The sequence below is a fragment of the Phragmites australis genome, chromosome 8 (genome assembly GCF_958298935.1).
Source record: "Phragmites australis chromosome 8, lpPhrAust1.1, whole genome shotgun sequence".
In the NCBI taxonomy this organism is placed as follows: Eukaryota; Viridiplantae; Streptophyta; class Magnoliopsida; order Poales; family Poaceae; genus Phragmites; species Phragmites australis.
Window position 1 is genome coordinate 10874681 of NC_084928.1, and position 21751 is coordinate 10896431.

The following is a 21751-nucleotide window of genomic DNA, read 5'->3' on the forward strand; positions in this document are numbered from 1 at the left end:
AACAACTACATCTACTCTCTCTCACACACATCTTATCACTTCCCCTTTGTCTCTATCTTTCCCCAAATCAGAAACCTTCCATCCCCAAATCAGAAATCGCCAATGTGCTTTCTCTCCCTCCCTCTCTACCGTGCTCCACCCAAGCCATTGTCGCAAGGCTCATCGCATCCACTTCCACCACCAATGGCCACCTACAGTGCTTCTCCCTCTACTCTGCTCTCTCTCTCTCTCTCTCTCTCTCTCTCTCTCACACACACACACACACACACACACACACACACACACACAACACCACATCCTGGGCCGCCGACACCTCTCGGAGACTTGGACCAGGAGGACGCTAGCGCGATCTACTCCCTCCGGTGACATCCATCACCACCGACGGCCTCTCTGGGCTTCCTAGTTCATCTACTATCTTTGTTGGACATCCTCAAGGTCACCGCCTTCTACAGCGCTTGAGCCGCCAAACCCTAACTGGCGGCTCTTCTTCTTAAGATGCAGTTGCGCTTCTGGATGACAGGTCAGATCTTCTCGTAGACTGTACATATGCGTGTTTGCATTTGTGCAAATAATACTTCCATATTATGAGTTTGCTCTAGTAGACTAGGAAGGAAAATATTTAGCAGGCAATTCTGCTATTCAGGCAATGAATATTACTTTTCCCTTTTTTTTCCTACTTAAATATGTGAAACCAGGGAATCGGGCTGCTGTTGGGATTTTAGGATTGTTTTGAGTTGTATTGGTCTAGATTTACATCACTGCTGAAGCATCAAATATTTTTTATAGAAGCTCAAGTGTTTAATAATTCCCTTGTCAATTTACTTGGAGCAAAAATTAGAGACAATGTATCTTAATAATCCACAATTTAATGAATGATAACACCTTGTGAACTAAACTCAGCAGCACCTTGTAGATGCTAGAACAGTAGAGATTCCAGACTTCATCTCTTTCCAAAAATGAGCAATTCTCAGCACAACATGAGATGCTTCTTCTCGTATAAATGTGAAGGAAAATCTGGACTGCATTTTTCAGTTTGGCTGCATATATATTATATCGGTGCTTGCTGGGTGTTTGATAATATCTTAAGAGAGATGTGCAACGTATGTGCTTAGGTGAAACAACTTTAGGATTACTAAAAGTTATATTCTTTTGACTAGAGCTTTTCCATATGCTGTAAAAGGATGCATAGAGGGCTGTACTAATGAGTGTCAAATTATTTTTAAGCTCCTTTTGTAATGTTGTTCAAACTTCAGATTTGCTATATTAAGTTGTATATACAATGTGCAATTTGACAGGGGATGGTGTGTTCTGTTATCTACATTCTATGCCATCTAACTCCCATTTGTGCATATTTACATGTACCAGTTAGTTAAATCTTGGCTAAAATAAAATTGTTCTACCACAATTTCAAGCATTGCACCTCAACCGTTGTGTAACCATGTGTTAGACATAACACTTTTTATGTGAGAAACTTTGTTTTCAGGAACTTTCTACCTCCCTTTGTTAGATCACGGCTTTTTCTTCCAAATTAAGCAGTCCTTTGATTAATGCTAGGAGTGAAACATTGTGGTACCTTGGTTTATTATGATATGTATGCAGTTGATTATCTTATGAATTTTTTGTGCTATTATGACCTTATGGATTTTTGTGCACATTGCAATGTTTTCAATTGTGTCTTATTGAAATTTCAGTCTCCAAATGCTATACCGTTTCATTTTTACTTTTAGGATTTCATAATGTTTTTTCATATATATGAAGTATATACAATTGCTAATATCTTAACAAACTTATGCAGGCTAGATTTTCCCCTTGCTCTTTACAGGATTTGTGGACTATCAATCTAAATGTAGACTAGAAAACTATTTAGGCATTTGGCCTTTGTGTTGACATTATTTATAAGCAATTGTATTGGTGTAGGACATTTGACTTACGGATTGTTTGAAATTAGCATATGTATGAAATGCATATGTAAGTATAGGATTTGTTCAGTTATAAATGAAGTGATATATTGGGTTACCTTCTGTGGCAATCGATCTACTATAATTATGTTTAATCATAAATTTTATTTTATATAGTATGTATAATGATCAACTATGACAGAAAGTTGAAGAATGTATGACCATTTTTTTTGTCATAAAATGGTTTTGTGTGTGACGATTTCATTTCATCATAGAATATGAGCTGCCCAGCCGGGCAGCCCCTGCCAACTTTATGACGTTCAACAATTTGTTTGTCACAAAATACATTTTATGACGTAGCTTCTATGACAATGTGTGTGACGATGAATTTTCGTCAGAAAAAATCATTTATGAGTAAAAATGACCATTTTGTGATGATAATGGTTTGTCATATAATGTCATTTTTGTTGTAGCTCAAGCGGTAATGTGATAGCTCAAGCGGTGTTTGATTGCTTGATTGATTGGAAAATTGAAGATAAAATCATATCAATCACTCTTGATAATGCAAAAGGTAATAACAATGCCATCAAAAGTTTGAAGACCAAGTTTATTGTTAGAAAGAACACACAATTTTATCCTGTGTACTTTCATGTTCATTGTTCTTCCCACATAGTGAACTTGGTTGTTAATGATGGATTGCTGCTAGTAGAATTTTTTATAGACAAGCTTAGGCAAACTGTGAAATACTTCAAAAAGTCTCCATCCTATATGTACAAATTTGTGGAAGTTTGTAACAATTATTCCATCAAAGTTGAAAAAGGGTTATGCCTGGATGTTAAAACAAGGTGGAGCTCTACTTATAAGATGTTGGCTTCTTGCATTGAGTATAGGGATGCATTCACTTATTATGCTAATGTGGGCACCAAGTATGAGTGGGAACCATCCGTATCCGAATGGAACATGTATGCCAAAATGCAGCCAATATTGAGAACAATGGCTAGAGCAACCACTGCATTTTTAGGTTTAATATACCCAACTGCCAATGTTTTCTATCCATACATTGTGAATGTTAAGATTGCATTGAAAGAGGCACAAGGATCTAGTGATGCAGAATTTATGAGCGTGGATGCTGCAATGTTGGTCAAATTCGAGAAGTATTGGGAGGAAAGAAAAAATGTAATGGTTATTGCCACCATACTTGACCCTAGGTTCAAAATGAGGTACATTGAGTGGACCTTTGCACAAATGTATGACTCATCAAGGTCTTCCAGTGAGATTAATGACATCACTATTGAGTTGGAAGGGCTGTACAAAATGTTTGATATGGCTTAACATGAAAAGATTGGTACCAATAGTAGAGGCAGGCCTCAATCATCATCATCGTCAAGGGATATAAGTAGCTCATTAGCCTCATTGGCCCCTAGTGGATTTCAATCCTTTTGCAATCTAGTGCTACACAAGTTTCAAAGTCTGAGTTACTCATCTATCTAGATGAAGCAAATGTATCCATTGATGACAAGAGTTTTCACTTACTTAATTATTGGAATGTGAATGCTCATGGGTTTCCTGTTGTGTCCATGATGGCAAATAAATTCTTGTTGTTCCAGCTAGCAACGTATCATCGGAGTCAACTTTCAGTACTCAAGGTAGAGTTCTTGATGACTATCGAAGTTTTTTTAGCCCTTCCATGGTCTAGGTACTAGTGTGTGCCTCAAGTTGGATACGAGGTTCTCATAATGACATGACTCCTCCAAATTGTTTTTTAAGATTGTGTATGTGTAGCTAATTTTGTGTTGTCTTTTCAAAAACAAGATGACGAGGATGATGTTGAGTCTGTGCAGTTCCAAGAATGTGTTGTGGCAAGTAGCTAGTAAGTATATATATATCTTCTCTTTTTCGAACTTGCAAGTTTCAAATCAACTATTGTAATGTGTACTTACCCTAAAATACTACTTGTTATCCTGAAGAAGTCCTCAATTATCTATGTGTCTCCTATTTAGAATTTAAAGCTGAAATCATGTTATTGCTGTTTTCTGTCTCCATTTACTAGACATGTGTGAACTACTGAACTGAATTGTGATGCAGTGTAGCAGTTCTGCTTGTTTGGATTTTTTTTTCAGTTGTCTTATTTTCTAATTATGTTTGTGATTTGACTGGGAAGCTAAAGCTGTTGCCTGCACAGGTGCTTGTTTTGCACCAGTTCAACAGTTAACTTTTGTGTTGACAGGCTCCTGTTCTATGAACTCTAGGACTGCTAGCTCTGTGATGCCGCTTGCCACTTGCATTTCCCCCTTATATGATGTTATGTTCTGATCAGTACAACTATGGTTTATATTGTATATTATTATCTTTATATCAGTACAAATACGATGTATGGTATATACTGTTATGTCCAGATCTGCAGAAATTGATTTATCAAGCTCGTGAGCCTAACGAGGCTCCAGCTATTAACGAGCCGAGCCGACCTCACTTTTTTACTTGTTTTGTTAACGTGCCGAGCCAACCCAGCTCTTTATGCAAACGAGCCGGACCGGGTCAAGCCGAACTGGCTCGTTATCCAATCCTAGCTCCACTTTGAGATTCAAATCATGTGGAAATGTTCTTCGATTTTCATTTTTCATTTGCATCTTCTTCGCATTACATCTCCAATCAGCCCAATCTGTAGAACCGCCTCGATTCTCTCTTTATTCGCTATGCAATATGTACAGCGATACAACCGGCATGCAATGCTGGGGATGCTCCGCAAGAAGAAAAAGCCACGAAAACCACCGCGCCCTTCTTCTACTCGCCATCCTTCTGATCGTCGTCGTCGCCTCCGACCAGGTACAGCTTCTGGCCGTCATTGAGCATGTCGACGTCGAGCACCCTCGCCCCGTCCTCGCAGAGAAGCCGCAGCCGCGAGACCGGGCCCGGCACGTTGAGCTTCTCCTGCGCCGACGCCACGAGGCCCTCTATGGTGTGCGGGATCCACTGCACCACTCCCTCCTTTCGGCGCTCCTCGCCGTCGTCCCGCCACGGGTGGTACGGGAACACCGAGCACCGCCACGGGTGCATCTTGTCTGCGCACAACAAAGAGTTGGTGCATTCCCGTCAGAATTAAACGCGTGGTTAATTTGCATGTAATTCTTGCAGAGCCTCTGAAGCTTGCCTCTGATTTCCTCGCTGTGATCGGGGAACTTGGAGAGCTCCTTGGCTCGCGCCTGCTCCAGCAACGACGCCAGCGTCCGGCCGCCGCACTTGCGCCCTTCGTCAAGCGGAGTGGTGCCCCATCTGCACGCAACATGTCAAGCACGGGTTCCAAGCCACAAAAAAAACTTGGCAATGGATCATGGCAAACGTAAAAGATCAAGCTTGGACCTGTCCGTGGCGAACACGCTGGCGCCGGCGTCGACGAGCATCTTGGCGATGAGGTAGAGGCCCTCGGTGGCGGCGATGTGGAGCGGGGTGCGGCGGTCGTAGTCTTTGCAGTTGGGGTCCGCGCCGTAGGCCAGCGCCCGCCGGACGAAGTCCGAGTCCCCCTTGGCGACCGCCGTGCACAGGTGGCTACCGGCGTTCTTCAGGCTCAGCTTGGCCCCCTTGCCGAACAGCAGCGACGCCACCCGTTCGTGCCCCTGCTTCACCGCCTCCAGCAACGGCGTGTTCCCAAACTGATCTGATTTAGGCGCAAAAATAAACAAAACAATTTGAAGATGAACAGCGTTACTACGCAAGAAACTGGACATGGCAATGGCAATGGCAATATGGCATTGGATTGAACGAGCATACCGGTGAGATTGATGTCGACGCCTTCGTTGATGAGGAACTGCACGACGTCCTCATAACCTCTGGATGCCGCGAGATGCTGCGAGGAAGGCGCAGATCACGTCACAATCTCGTTCAGAGCAAAGCTGATCTTAGGTGACTGCTGATCAGATAGGCATTTTTCTCGTACCAGAGGAGACCGGCCGTCGTAGTCAGTGTTCTTGGGGTCGGCCCCCGCCCGGATGAGGCTTTTCAGCTGGTGCAGGTCGCCGTAGAAGGCGGCGTTGTTGACCCGCAGGGTGAGCTCCGCCTCCTGCTTCCCGATGTGGAACGTGATGTCCGACTCCAGCTGCTTGATCCGCCCGCCGTACTCATTGCTCTGCTCCCAGTCACACACACGCCAACTCGTCAGGAGACATCATCCACTGGCCAGTGGCCATGAACTGCAGAATTTCGACGGCAACAAGAGCTGTTTCAGCTGCGTACCTCGGAGAGGTTGCTCAGGATCTTCCTCCCGTCGACGAAGTAGATCTCCATGATGTTGGTGAAGGACTGCTTGTCGAGCCGCAGGAGCCGGCAGAGCTCGCAGACGCGGACCGTGTATGGCTGCGGGATGTTGCAGAGGATCGCGATTTCGCCGAAGGAGCTTTCTGGCTCCAGCATCAGGAGAGTCTCCTCTTGGCCGTCTTCACCAATACCAACACCTTCCTGCACAGCACAGGAACATATCATCAGTCAAGCATAAAGGTGGTCATGAAAACTGCAGTGAAGCTTTGAACTCACCAGTGCACCGTGGCAGACAAAATATAATTGGTCGACTGCGCTTCCTTGCTCCAAAATAACTTCGCCTGGTAAGAAGAACTCCTCTTGCAGCCTGATCACCTATGGAGCACAGGAACAAATGTTAAAGAAAGTACACAATGGGTCAACATACATGATTCGGTCAAAAGAAAGGGAGCGATACTTACAATCTGTTGAATGAACTCTGCTGAACATCCTTCCAACAATGGAATGCTTTCGATATATGGCTTATATAGTGTTTGAGAAATCTGCAAATTCAATTCAATGTATCATCAGTTGCGATTCGCAACAACACAGTTGATGTGCCATGTAACATGTATAGCAGGAAAGACTTCTGAAGCGCTAGTATCATAAGCTGACAGTGGTAAGAAAGATAGTGTTCAGAACTACTCCACAGAAGGATGGCAGGATAAACAAACTAAGGTTCGTCACCTTTGCGCGAATAGAAATTGGGATGTCCTGAAGGACGGAAGCTTCAGTGTAGCTGCTCTCGTACTGTAACCTCAAGTGTCCTTTGATCTGTTCTCTTATTTCCTTTCCAAGTTTATTTCGGTTCATATACCTGATCACTTCTTTCATCTTGTCCCTAAACCGCTCCGTTCTCGAGCCTTTCACAATAAGCGCAGTCATGTTACCAATAAGGTAAGCGCCAAGAATCATATCAAAGGATACATAAATCATGATGAATATCATTTCTCTGACATTGACAGCATGAATGTCACCGTAACCTGCAGAGGGAAAAGAACATTTCGGCTAAGTATTTAAGAAGAATCACTCAGAGCAGTGAAAGTAATGTGTTGAAGAATTGGGAGATCAAAACCTACCAACAGTTGCCATGGTGACGATTGCGAAGTATAATGATATTATATAGCGCTTGGCAAGATCGATCTCCCTGAAATTCGCATAGCTGTAGTCCCCCAACTGTAAACTCCCTATCCATGTGTGTCCTTCCATTGATTCAGGAAGCGTTGTAGCAAGGTAATAGAAGATACAGGCTGCTGTGTGTGTACAGTAGAATTCCACAACTATGAGCTTCACTATCCTTGTGAAAAGGTAGTTCACACGTATGTCCTTCTCCAAATGCCAGAAGAACTCCGTCACCTTCATAACCCGTGTCAAGCGAATCCACAGCAGGTATCTTACTCCTTCTTTACTTCCACAAGCCTGTTACAGAATTCATCATACAAGAAGTGAAAAGTTAACCGCAGCATAAACACCAATCCACAATAAACCACTTCAAAGTTTTCTTTACAAGAAGAGTAACCTTGTAGATAACATCCCATGGGAAGCAACCAAGAAGATCAAAAATGAAGCTTGATTTGCAATAACTGTATTCAGAGAGCAAGAAACCAGTGGTTAAACAACACATTTGAGGTACTAAAGAAGATACTCCATACAGTAAAAAGTAAGTGTCATCTTATAATGCCTGCAGCCAAATTACTCTAACCTTTACCAACAATGTCTTTATGAAACCCTTAAAAAACAATATGTCTTTATGAATATTTTAGACGGCAATATGAAATTTAAATGAGGAGTTTTGTCTCTAGAAATAGTCTGTAACATTATAGTGTTACTGTTTTTCACAAATATATGACAATAGAAATTGATGATTAAACTTAGGTTTTAGGGACCGTCATCGTCCAAAATGACACTTTATGGCTGAATAGAGCATTTCATGAAGTACAAGTGCTTCTCATATGAGTCATATCGTTGCAAGGATAGGTAGGTATTAGGTGCACAACTTGTAATTTTTTAATTAACTATTGCAAAAGAAATTCCATTTCAGCTATTTCAAATCATTGAAAGATCCAACATATCACTTTAAAATCAACTCATGTGTAGGATTATTATTTTTCTCAAAGGATATCATGCAAATATTAAGGTGATATTGCAGCACAGGTTCCAATTATTCTATTTGTACCATTCAAGCGGGAGCTGACAAAATATTACCGGAGGGCAATAGCAGTGGGATCGTAGACGATTCGGTAGGTGTCGGGGTCAAGGTAAGCGACGAAGAACCTCACAACAATGTCGATAAGGAATGCGATCTGACCAGCTATGTCCAGGAAGAATAGGTTCCTTGGGAGCCCTCTGAAGAAACCAAACTCTAGGGGCGTGAAGAAGGAACTGTACACCGCCCAACACAGTATGAACTTGGTCCATAACCGATACCACCTGCAGTAACACCATCCAAAAAAAAACCAGTATTAGCACCCTCAACATAGTTAAAATTTTCGTTATGCGATATGGTTAAAATGACATAGAAGGCCGTAAGCTCCCAAAATGGTAATATATATATATATATATATATATATATATATATTCAAATGAAAAAACTCAACTTTAGTTTACTAGAGCAACACAATTTTTTTCAATCTCGAGGTGACACGCGCTACTTAAACCATGAGCACTAGGATTTAGACCCTAATAGGTGGAATCATACCCTCACACGTCCACTGATTTTATATTGGGTATTAGGAAGGTTGGACCTGAGAGACAAATCATCAAGAACCACACACGACAGTTGCTTGTTAGGTCAAAAGACTTGGCCGAGCAAATTTAATGGAGCCCTCGATTAAGCATTACAGCACACGGCATGGTTATTGTTAATCAATTTGTTTCAGGTGAGTTCGTTCATACACATACCCCATCATGCACATGCGCATGTCTGAGGTGTCCGTGAGTGGGTTCCTCTTGTGCACCGATCTGACGATGCGGGCAATAAACTAGTTTGGAAAGGACCACTTGAAATGATATGATTTTTGAGGGGACTCTAGGAATGCTTTAGAGCACTTCGTGTACCAAAGGGATAATCAGAATTAATGGAGTATTTCAGCTCGTTTATCGCGGTTACCGGATAATTCGGTCTGCACAGCTTTTATAAATCAAGTGATTACCGAACAAATTTAAATTTAAAATTCAAAAATTGATAAAATTCGACCGATTTTTACCGTTTCCACCGAATTACTGTGCGATTACCGCGGTAACCACGATTACCGCCACCGAGCGGTTTTCGAAGGTTAAACGTATTTGTAAATCTGGCTTACACCTACGGATTGCCAGGCTACGTACTCATCTACTTAAAAATTGCTCAAGATGTACAGTTTATTCCCTGATGCTCCTTCACCCGAGGATTAAACTAACAGTCCAAAACTGCTCCCGCCATCCTGACTAATTCTTTAGCCCCGTTCAAACCACCGTCCAAATCAACCAGGCAACCAAATCGAATTCGGAGTGCAGAACGGGATGATCGGAGGGCCGTACACCTGGTTGGCGTTCGAGGTCCAAGTGTGATCGTATAGGTAGCTTCGACATCATCTTGATGTTCCGATCCTTGTTTTTAAAAATAAAAATAAAAATATCCTGTGTACCTCGGTGTTCAGCTCTTTTACGCCATGATAAATAAACAAGAATGTCAGGTTGGATCAATAAAAAAGTTTTGATACTGCCTCGAGACAAAAAGAACCCAGAATGAAAAGGATGATATGTAGCAAAAGCAACATCTGGATTATTTGAGTATTTTTTTTGTCCAGAGGAAAGAGAGCAAAAATTAATTTCTTTTCAGCTTCCAGAGAGAAAACGGAAGGATTTTTTTTCTCCAAACTGAATAGAGGCTCAAGTTGTTTTTTTTTCGTGAATACGTAGGAGAGCTACGTATCTTTGTATTAAGTAGAAAAAAAATATCATCGAGTCAGAACAACGACCTCCAAGAGGTTAGGCACCGAGGTACATGGCTTAAGTTGGGGTTCAAATACAAAGGAGTAGCTACCTAATAATAAGCTATAACAAGCTGGATCCTATAGAACCGAGCCCCAGGTTCGCAGCCTGATCCAAATGGCCGACAACTTCTTCGCTCTGGCCGCACACCACTGTTCAGCAACCTCCCATATGAGGCCCAGTAAGGCGTCGGATGAAATGCGTCAGCCGTTGAAGAGGACATCATTGCGAGAGAGCCAAATACGCCAACACGTTAGATAATCGGCCAAGCCGCTCGGAAGAATTCGGCCGTGAAGCCGTCTGGGCTCGAGGACTTATTAAGAGCTAAGCGTTTGAATGCCCCATAAATCTCCTCTTCGCTGAAAGGATAATCTAGTAGCCGCAGAAGGGGTGATGCCAATACCAGTCAAATCCAAAGAGAACGGCATGAGAGAGCTGATGCTGAGAATGGAGGTGGAGTGCTTGAACAATGCCTCCTCCATAGCGGGGTGGGTGGACACAGACCCGTCTGACGTGTTGAGGGTGGTAATGGTGTTTTTTCTCGTGCGGAAGTTAGTAGAGGAATGGAAAAGCCTAGTATTGGCATCCCCTTCCTGAAGCCAAGTTAGACCAAAACGACTCCGTGCAATGGTGCATTCAAGAGAAGCAAGGCCCAAGCAAAGGAATTTGAGACGCTTCCGTAACTCAGACTCAGCGGTCGAGAGGCTTCAGTCCTCCAGAGCGATATCGAACCGAGCGATCACTGCGGGCCATAAGCAGTTGATCCCTAATGTTGCCAATGGATTTGGAGCTCCAACTTTGGAGTTCTTTTTTAGTACGTCGTAGAAGAATATCGAGGCGAGAGAGAGGAGGTGTGGTCAGCTCCCCCAACGACAGCACCCAGCTCCTCTGCACTGCATCCATGAACCTGGGCATCATTGTCCAAAAGGACTCAAAGTGGAAACGCCTGTGCCTAGAGGTGGACACTGAAGTTGATAGCAAGAGAGGGCAGTGATCCGAGCATTCGGATGACACGGCTTGGAGGAGGCAGTCCGAAAACATGTCATCCCAATCTGTAGATGCCAGCGCTCTGTCAAGCCTTACTAAGGTCAGAGAAGCTCTCTCGTTGGACCATGTATAGGGACGACCGAAGGGGTGTAAATCCTTGAGCTCAAGACTAGTGATAAACCTCCAAAATCACGCCAAGGAGCGAGAGTTGAGGTCGGTATTGTTTTCATTCACTGATGAAGCAATCATATTAAAGTCGCCTATTAACAGCCATGGGCCAGGCACTAGTGCATGAACGCTAGTGAGCTCAGCCAAGAAGGTGTCTTTTAGCCCTTCTTCCGTAGGGCCGTACACTGCAGAAAGTAGGAAGGAGCCCTCTGAAGGCGAAGTGATCATGACATTCACCAAGAAATGGAGCACCTGAATTGCAGTTAAGGAGAGGGGATGCTTGCAAGCCACAATGATGCCCCGTCCCATTGGCCGGCAAGAAGGAAAAACCGGAAACAGCAGAGCCACATATCTCATTGACAAGAAAGGGAGTAACAACATCGAGCTTGGTCTCAAGCAAACACAAGATAGAAGCATTATGGTCTAAGGCCAAACAGCGAACAACATCACGATGGGCCTTAAGATTGAGGCCGCGGACATTCCAACTAATGATATTAAAGTTGTCCATGTGAATCAAGCTTCAACCACAGCAGCTCCAGGGCCGGAGTTCATCAGTCCACGGACTCCGCCATTGCCAGGGAAAAGCGCGTTGATCGCTTGCAGCTGCTCATCGGACAGTGACTTGTCGAAGAGGGCTTTGTAAGAGCGTCAAATAGGAGAGGATATAGACTCCCCGTCCTTGGCTAGGCCTAGAAGGCGAATGAGGAGCACCTCCCCTCTCTTGGACGGTCTCACTGCCGAAGAGCAAGATTGGGCAGCAAGCTGTTTGCTCTGGTGCAAAGCGCCAGTGGAGCACGACAAGGTGTTGATAGTGCAGTTAGAGGGTGCCAGAGGAGTGGGGATCTCCTGCGTAAGCCTTTGGAGGAAGGTAGCTGTTGCTGACGCATTTTGATTAGACAGAACCACATTGGCTTTGTCAAGGCATCCCGCAAGCTACTGAGGCACACTGAGGACTGTCCGACAACGGGCCCATTGACGGGGCCGACTTCCCAAGCGCAGGAAGGGAGAACACTTGGAGGGGCGCCCTACGAACCGACGGGGCCGGCCCATGGAAGGCAGCCCGTCATATGCCTGGATCAAATTGTCGAAGGGGCTATGCGCCGCGCTTCGGCAGGATGCAGGCGCGGCATGTCCTGGCGAGCGAACAATAACTGGCGCAGGTTACTGGTGCAGGTAACCTGTGCCTCAATTAGAAGAAAGCAAAGTGTCGAGAATGTGCCGGCGTCGCGCGCGTTTGAATGACCTTGGTGATGCGGGCACTGACCTCGACCAACATGGGGTCAAAGGCTTGCAGGAAGGGGTCACGGGATGGTGGAGAGCCAACGATTGGATCACGTACCCCATGCTGCAGCGCGCCGAAAGCGTTCGACACCCCATCCTTCGCGACTGCAGAGGACATGTGGGTAGGGCACGCCTCAGGGGCAGCAACAGGAAAAGATCTGAATGTGATTCTCACAGACGCCAAGGATAGCGAAAGGACACCTTCCGCCACCCAGATGCCACGAACATGGTCGCGACCTTGAGAAGGACCGGGATTGGCCGCCGTGGACAACAACGGCAGGAAGGACATACGTCGCCCCACGGCAGCCCGAAGCAACCCATGCCGCCTCCACCAAGCTCGTCCCCGGAAGAGAAAGCACCGCTGCTGCCGGAAGACGAGGAGGAGGGAGCAAGGAACTCTGCCAAGGAGATGAGCCGGATGCAGACATCATATTTCAGAGTCCTCACCTCCATGATGTATGGCAAGGTGGATCCGAAGAGCTGCTGCTGCAAATCGTTGTCTTCGTAACGCACATAATGACTGGGCTCCGCCACCTCCATGACCACCTTGCTAGGAAGCTTTTCTGGGGAATCACACCACGCAACAACGCGGAAATCTACAAGGTCAAGCCGATCCGAGAGAGCTGTCTCCTTCTTGAGGCGCTCGACCCAACAGTGGTTGCCCATGAGGTACTGGGCAGTGGAAATCGTCCAAGAGTGAGGTGGGACACCTTGAAAGGCGATGATGACGCGGTAAGGTAGCACGCCACCGATGGCATAAGCCAACCGAGTTCAAGGCCTAAAGAACCAGAGAGCACCGGGGGAGAAAGGCTTGCCGCTGGCGGCAAGGATTACGTCACGAGCAGCAATCATCCAGCAGACGATCAAGAAGTTGTCGGGGGAGAAAACTACAATGTTGAACTCTGCCACCGGGACGCTAAGGGCACCGGCGATGCACTTGGAGAGGTCCGACGCCTGGAACTCTTGCCAAGCACGGTCGGCATAAACTAGGATCGCCCATCGGAGACGACACTCATCCGCGGCGAGCACGTCCGTCCATGGAATAAAGCAGCGCGCTGGACCTGATACGGGGTTAGAAACAACGATCTCCTCAGAGGAGATCAGAGGTGCAACAACCCTCGCACTCGCCGGAGGGGAAGGGGTGGACCCAAAAGCAGCAACCCAAATGGAGTGTAGCCGCCCACGGAGGCAGAGCGAGGGGACCTGGTGGGGAGAGGAGGCGTGGTGCCCCTGGCCGTCGATCCCTCCGGGGTGGTGCTGGCGGAGAATATGCTACGGAACTAACGTCGCTGACCGAACCCCTCCGAGCTAGTGGATGAGTGTCGCAGACGCTTGCAGTCCTTAGCTTGATGCCAGAAGCCCCTGCAACGAAAGCATCTAGGTGGTAGTCAGCAAGCCGCATGGCGATGCGACGTGGAGGCAGTTAAGATAGTGACCATCGAGCGTGGCCAGCAAGCTTTTTTTGGGGGGGGGGGGGTCATAGGGATGTTGCGGCCGTCGTTTGCCCTCGGCACTTTAGCACGGCGGCGGCGGTGGGAGACCAAAGTCCAGCCACCATCCTTGGCCTGGGGGAGAGACGAAGGCGCTTCCAGTTGATGCAGCAGGGAGAGGCCGCGAAGAGGATGCAGAGCCATCCATGCAGCAGCCAATAGGCCGGGAGAAATAGCATGGCGGGGACGGCAAGGCTCCGTACCACCGTCACTAAGAATAGCTTTACCTTTCAGCTCGGCCAGCAACCTTGTCATCGCGGGCGAAGGTGATCCCCCGGTGGAGGACGCGGAGGCCGGGGAGTCCTAGACCCATCTCTGGACCTTAGTTCTGCCCACGGAAGTGGCATCCAAGCCGAAGGGGTGTGCAAATGGGGAGGGGGGCAGAGGGACAGGGAGGAGCCGGTGGCGAGGGGTGGGTGGACGTTGAGCTCGGAGTGAGCGGCGGCGGCGAGGAGGGCGGAGAGGGAGGAGGAGTAGACATTTTTTTCGAGAGGCTCAAGTTGTCATGCTAGAATTAATCAAGCCATCCTGTAGATTTGACAAACAGTACCCTGTTTATTTATCATGGCTCCATTGATCCAGCAACTCTGCTAAAAAAAAAAAGGAAACAAAAGACAGAGGGGATTCCGTACAGCAACAGCTACTGACCGGAGTCATCACAAATAAAAAGTGCGCAGGCTCAGGTTCGTGTGGTCATCAGAGCCAACCCCGTGAACCAGGTCAAGATACATGTCGTCTGCCTGGCCACCCAAGCAAGCTCGCGCAGCTGGCGAGCTGTTCAACCGGCGAGCAATTTGCGGCTATGCGTTGTCAACTTGTCATGCACACTCTGTTAAGCATCGAGCTGCATATCAATCCACGGCATGAACGCTCTGAAGAGGATCGAAACAATAGATTGAAGATAGAAAAAAAAATCAAGCGAAATCCGCAACAGCAGCTCGGAATTGACGAAAAATTCAAACGGGCTAGGTAGAAATAATCGGATAACGGTATTTAAAAATGCGATTTTTTTATGGTCCTAATTGGTCAATTGTAGCAATTCGCACGGGCCATCCGATCCGAGGCAGCCGACCGATCAAGCGCATCGCGTCCCCACGCCGCCATGGAGCTTCGAGAGGCAGCTAGCCGGCCGATCAAGCCAGATCAAGCTTCTAGAACAAACGAGACAGCAAAAATAGGGAGAGCGGGCGTGCGCGGGGGGGGGGGGGGAGGGGTTTACGTACCTGTTGTCGGGATGGATGATGAGGTCGTGGAAGAACCCGGCGGTGGCGACGTCCTCGGCGAGTGGGCGCCTGTGGCGGCGGTGCGGGCGGAAGCGGCCGAGGCGGAGGTCGGAGCCGAAGAGCGCGAGGCGGCTGCCACGGGACGAGGCGATATGGTCGCGCACCACGTCCACCTCGTACTCCTCCTCTTCGGGCTCCTCGTCCTCCGCCACCCTCCGCTTCGACCCCAGCCCCCTCCCCATCGCGCGGCTCATGACGCAGGTGCAAGCGGCGGCGGCGCGGATTCCGAGGCGGTGAGGAATCGGCTGTGATTGTGCGTTTGAACTGGGAGGGAGAGGGGAGGCGGGGCTATTTATAGGGGATGTCACTGAACGGCGGGAGCAGAGCAGCGGAGGGAGGCAAGTCTGATGCCCGTGGTTGGGACGTGGTGGGGGCGGGGGTTATTAGAAACGAAGGCTAAAACCAGAGGGATTTTTATGGCGCTGGTGTATTACCTTCGTTTTCATTTACTATCATCGATTTTTTAGTAAATTTGATCTTATATTTTTCCTATAAAAAGCTTATAAATATTTAAAACATTCGTATCATTAGATTTGTTGTGAAATATACTTTATTAGTATTATATATTTTTAAGTATTCGTAAGTTTTTTTTAAGAAAAAAACGTAAGATCAAAATTACTATAATAAAAAATTTGTGATAAATAACCGAAAACAGAGATAGTAAGGTCTTTTTAAAAAACTTATTGACGTAGGAGAAATTAGCATAGTTGGTTTATGGATAATAATTCATTTTTTATGAAAAATGGGTTTAGTCCGCGTATGAAAAAACTCTTGTGAGGGACTATGGTAAAACCTTGTTTGCTAGAGTACTTATAGAGCTTGTTTGAATATATATATATATATACTGAGAGATTTTTTTAAATAAACCAGCAAAAGCACATGTTAATTATATTAAAAAAAGTTAAATCTAGCGTAAGCAGAGCAGTGCCGACAAGAACGGGCATGACAGTGACAACAAAAGTGGGTGCAAAGTCAAGAGAATGAAGTGTTTAGATTGGGGAGAGGAGACCACGTTTTTCCCATTTACCTTTTATTTCGACTGTGAGTCATCCTACAAGAGGAGAGAGAAGCAGTGTTAACTTTGGAGATTTGGAGTAAATTCTGCAAAGTTTCTCTCCATCATAGTTTCAGGTTTAGATTCGATTTTTACAAGATGACACAGTGTATACTCTAACCACTGCTGCCCTGCATGGCTGGCTAACCGGTGCAGCCTTGCAATTCAGAGCACGTGGACACATCAGCGCCGAAAGTTTGTGCTGTCCGATCGAACCAACAGCATGGCCTGACGTTACATCGCGGGACGTGTGTAACCCGATGGAACAGGAGCGTTTCTCTCTGTTTTTCCTTTCACCTTTTGACGTGCATGTTTCGTCTCTGCATTGTAACCGCCGAATCAAGTGACCACGTTCTCTCTTGTCAGAGAACCGGCTCAATGTTTGTTTCAGATTACGAAAAGTAATTTGAAGATCGTGAATTATAAGAAGTTTGATCGTAGATTGTAATAGTCGGTGAAATACAGATTATTGGATTGTTACAATTTAAAAATTATATTGTAATAATCTAGTTTTATAATTTAGTTGTTTGTTTCAGTTTATAGGTTATAATCGTAAACGAGCTTTTGTAATCTAACTATTTATTTTAGTTTATAGATTATAAAAATAATCTAACTTTTATAATTAAAAAAACAGAGTCTAACACTAGTGTCCGATATTGTCTCACCCTATTTTTCTTTTTTCACCTTATTTTGTTGTCTTCTTAAAGGGAGCTTGAGAGACTCCCAGGTGTGTCTAGAGCAAAGGGCTTAGCCCCCTCTGCCTTTATAGTCGATTCGTCTCTGGTACTATGATATTTACATAAAAAAAGTGTATTTTGTTGCTTTTTTTAATACGGAAGAGTGTTCCATTAATTTGAGTCCAACTCACGCTTAAGCAGAAGAATTGAGTTTTCGTTGCTTATCTTTATGCACTGTGATGCGTGCCACCATGGATTTATCTTCATCTAGTAATTCTAGGTGTATGCTAAGTGCACTCGCAGGTTGTTTAGAACATTTTAAATAATATTTTATATATTAATAGATCTTGGACCCAACTTATTTTCAAAATTAAACTATATTTGACCAGTGCCGTAATGTGGCTAAAACCATGATGTAGCAGCCCATGTAATTACCTATACTTAACAAGATTTGGCAACAAAGGGCACATGTATGAGTAAAGAGACATATAGTGTTAACATTTTAACAAGGATTATTAAGATCCATGCCATTAGAACCTCGTCATATTAGAGAAATACGCCACTGCTAAGTAGTGGCAATAGTAATCGTGCCATTATGAAAAATTTTGGGTCAAACTACTTCGTCTTCCTTTTCTGGCCCTCCGGCCTGACACCTTCTCCCTCGTCCAAGTCCGCCCGTAAGGTACTCCTCCCGAATCTAGCCTCAACCTTGATGGATCTGTACGTGCTCACATTGAGGAGAGCGGACGTGGACCGTTGTACCACAATTGATGACCACATGCTGATCGAGGTGCACCACATGTGAGGATCTAGCCACATGGTTCCTCACCAAAGGCGAAGGCAGGCAAGGTAGCCACATGGTTTCTCACCAGAGGATTTTAAGTAGTGTTTGGTTGTAGAGTTAAGTAGGAGAGATGATTTTATTTAAATATTTAAGAATATGATGATTCAATTTATATATAAATATTTATTTAGTAGATAGGATAGAACAAGTCTATTTTGGATTTTAGGCTCACTGTCAGCGACATGTCTCACTCGGAATGGCTGTGTTCAGCCTTTTTTTTTGAACGGATCCGTTCTGAATCTTTGAAAAATATTCTCTAATTCAAAACTATCTCATCCCACTAAACTCCAACCAAATAGGTTAAAAACAGAATGAATCCGCTGCATCTCACCCCTTCCAACGAACTAAATACTACCTTAATCTCTTTTCTTCTGCATAAGGTGTGAAGTAGAAGGGAATCTGAAAGGGTGAAAAGGTTGAAGAGAAGGGCATTTTTATCCTATACATGTACTAGTGACATTTGTTTAGATATGGGCACCTTAGAGCAACTCCAATAGCACATCCATATTCCCATATAGATTGTCATCTATAAAGATTCCTCCTCCATAATACTCCACCACTCCAACAGCACATCTATATTTCACCATCTATATTATCTCTCCTATTTTTTTTATAGTATTCTATAACTAACAATATATTCGTAACGACTATATTTTTATAACGGCTATATTTCTAACGGTTATTTCTTCAACGGCTATTTTTTCAATGGCTATTTTTCCAACGGTTATTTTTCCAACGGCTATTTTTTCAGATCTATATATGCAAGTCCATTTGCCATTCTTGAGTTGTGTCTCATCTCCCAGCTCTCTCTGTGTCCTCTCCCACATATCTTTGTCTCCTCTCCAACATCGCAATGAGGCGTCGCAATATCGTCAAGCAAATTCTCATGGATTCGTCGTCGACCTCATCCGACGACGACGAACTCATTGTTGCTACAGCATTCCAAGTGCACGATGAAGATCAGCGTTTGAATGTTCGACGCCATGGCGGTTCCGTGCCAGGACATCGAGTAATTCATCGCGGCAGAGAAGCCGGACATGCGAGACTATACCAAGACTACTTTTCAGAGGATCCCACCTACGGCCCGGCTATCTTTCGACGCAGGTTTGTAATTAGTGAATTTTTTTTGCTTGTTTGTACTTTGTAAAGCGTGAAGAACAATGCTTTGTGCATTTACTATTTTCATGTATGGAAATAAAGGAATCGGAAGTGAAAATGCTCAGCCTCTTGATGATCCTGTAAAAAACTGCTGAAACAGGGACGATCCATTTCTGAAACATAAGAATATCATCTAGATTAAAGATTTCTCCGGCTGCAGTCAGCTGAAAGTTGGCTTTGTTCAGAAAAGGAGCAACTGTTAGTGGTTGAAGGGATTGTAGATAGATAAATAAATCTGCACAACATCTGATGACTGGAACAGATAATAGATAAGCAAATGAGAGACATGCCAGGAAAAAAGAAGGAATTAGGCCAGCAATGCAAGGGAAGACAATAATTATCAGCACGAACATGGAATGAGCAAAAAGTTATAAACTGTTCACGACCTTAGGTAACTGCTAAATTAATTGCATATTAAAATATACAGCCAGATTAGAATCTGAAAACTCAATTAGATAGAATCCTTCACAAATAGTCCACACAACTTATAGTTTGCACAACAAATAGTTCATACCACAATACAAATAGCACAACTAAAAAACATAATAGTGTCAACCCGATGCGTTGTATCATCGAGCAATGATCTCACCCTGCAAGCTCATGTAATATTGTTGTTGTGGCCCACTCATACCACTAATATCCATGCTCATAATCCTCTCTTCATCATGCTTTCTCTGTTGATCTAGCTTTTGTTGTTCTAGTGCTACCTTCTTTCTTTCTATTTCCTGCTTACTTTCTTCAAGTGCAATCATCTTTTCTTCCATTGCAAGTGCTCTCTCATAGCGAGCATCTTTCTTGGCCTCTTTCTTGTCTTCCCTCTCAATCTTTTTTGACCACACTTTATCCAATGCTAACATGACAGCACTACCATCTGAAGAGGCAGAACTTTTACCTCGTCGTAATCGTTCTTTCTTAGCCTTCTTACCAATTGGTCTTCTCAATGGATCATATTCAGGAGTACAAGCCTTAACTTCATCATCGTTGGAGGTCGTACCTGGAGATGAAGTACCTGGACTTGCATTGGAGGCCGTCTTTTGTTTTTTCTGAGATAATCTAGAAGTCCACTTTGGATGGTGCTCTAAGATTCTCCAGCAATGCAATAATCCAAATGATCTCCCTTTAGTATCTTCCGCCTGGTACAAAGTACATGCTTGAACAATCTGCAAGTGAAGATGTCTTATTAAACTTGCACACAACATATGAAGCTACAATATATAAAGCTGCAAGAAAATTAAAGAGATAGGTGCATACCCTGTCTTGCGCTGTCATACCGCTTTGTCTTCTATTCTGAATCCGGTCATAACATCCACAAAACTTGTTAACCTGTTCTTGAATAGTACCCCAACGGTTGGCAAGAGAATTTTGATTGCGCACCGATTCAAATTGCTTGTTCTGCTGATAGTAATGATGAATCCTAGTCCAGTAAGATTCACGACTTTGTTCGTTCCCGATTGCTGCATCCAAACTGGTATTTAGCCATGCTTGTACCAACAAGTCGTCTTCTTGCTCAGTGAAATTTTTTGATCTCTTGTTGGTGGATCTCGAGGAGACGATAGGTTCTTCAATGTATGATTGTTGCTCTCCAATTGGGCTAAAATTTTGACTATCCTCCCAACTTGTGCCATCGATTCCACCACTCAACAAGTTACAATAAAATCCATCCGCCATTGTAGCATCCTGCTTTAACATTAGAGAGAAAGTATGCATATTTATTGCATCACATTCTTAATGAACTAAATAGGGAACGTATGGCACAATATTTACAAAAATATATGGAGTAGCTAAACACAGTACTACACATTCATAAAGTATTCAGAGACTTGAATTTCAGAGCACAGAAAAGAAAGTACATTTGCTCTCTTAGATAGTATGCAGGCAGCTTGTTTCTTTTTTGTTTTTTCAGGAAGCAGCTATCATTGATATAGGGAAAGAGAAATCATTTGTTGTCTGAAATTCGAATGATTACAACAAAATTATTCATGATTTGCATCTAAGAACATGCACATTCAGACTACTACTTTAGAAATCAAAATGTACAGCAAGAAATCCAATACAAAACAACTAAATTGGGCAAATTAATTATAGTGCGACTTTTGCAATCAAACTATGTCAACAAATTCAATTATGCTGAAACTATTCTTCACGGTAGCAGAAGCAACATCATAAGTAGCTGGGAAGCTTGACTTGTAGTTGTTTGGCAAGACCCAGTCCAACTTGGAAGTCGTAAGTGAATAGGGAAAGAAAAACAACGGAACATGACTAAAAGACAGTTACATTATTCACGCTGTTTTTGAAAGGCCTATAATTTCTGTTCAATAAAAATAGTTATCAGACCAGGCTACTTGAGTATGTATAATGAAAATAATATGACATTCTAGTGTGCCTCCTAGCATTTGAACAATCCTTACTCCTGGAGGCACAAACCCACAACAACATGCACAGGACTCCTCTCCCAAAATTCCACCACAGTACTTTGCAGAAATGCAAAATTGATCATTTTTCTTGCTGTAACTTACAGCTCCAGGAACTGATCCTCTCAACTCCAAGAACCCTCGATCAGACCAGAGCATGCAAAGATCATACCAAACCAGAGGAAACTTGCAAGAATAGCAATAACCACAGGAAAAAGTAGTACAAACAAACATATGAGAG

The 21751-nt window shown here is 44.3% G+C and overlaps 1 protein-coding gene across 1 annotated transcript; it reads right to left on the reverse strand.

Annotated features, from left to right (window-relative positions):
• Positions 1–4558: 4558 nt before the first annotated feature.
• LOC133926607 (potassium channel KOR1-like) lies at positions 4559–15719 on the reverse strand. Its single transcript, XM_062372622.1, has 13 exons — positions 15307–15719; positions 8391–8615; positions 7705–7768; positions 7265–7604; positions 6873–7168; positions 6608–6688; positions 6423–6521; positions 6126–6347; positions 5830–6018; positions 5664–5739; positions 5256–5550; positions 5047–5168; positions 4559–4957 (listed from the first exon to the last, which is right to left on the reverse strand). Exons 1-13 carry the CDS (start codon positions 15558–15560, stop codon positions 4680–4682), a joined length of 2541 nt encoding a protein of 846 aa, XP_062228606.1. The 5' UTR covers positions 15561–15719; the 3' UTR covers positions 4559–4679.
• Positions 15720–21751: the final 6032 nt, after the last annotated feature.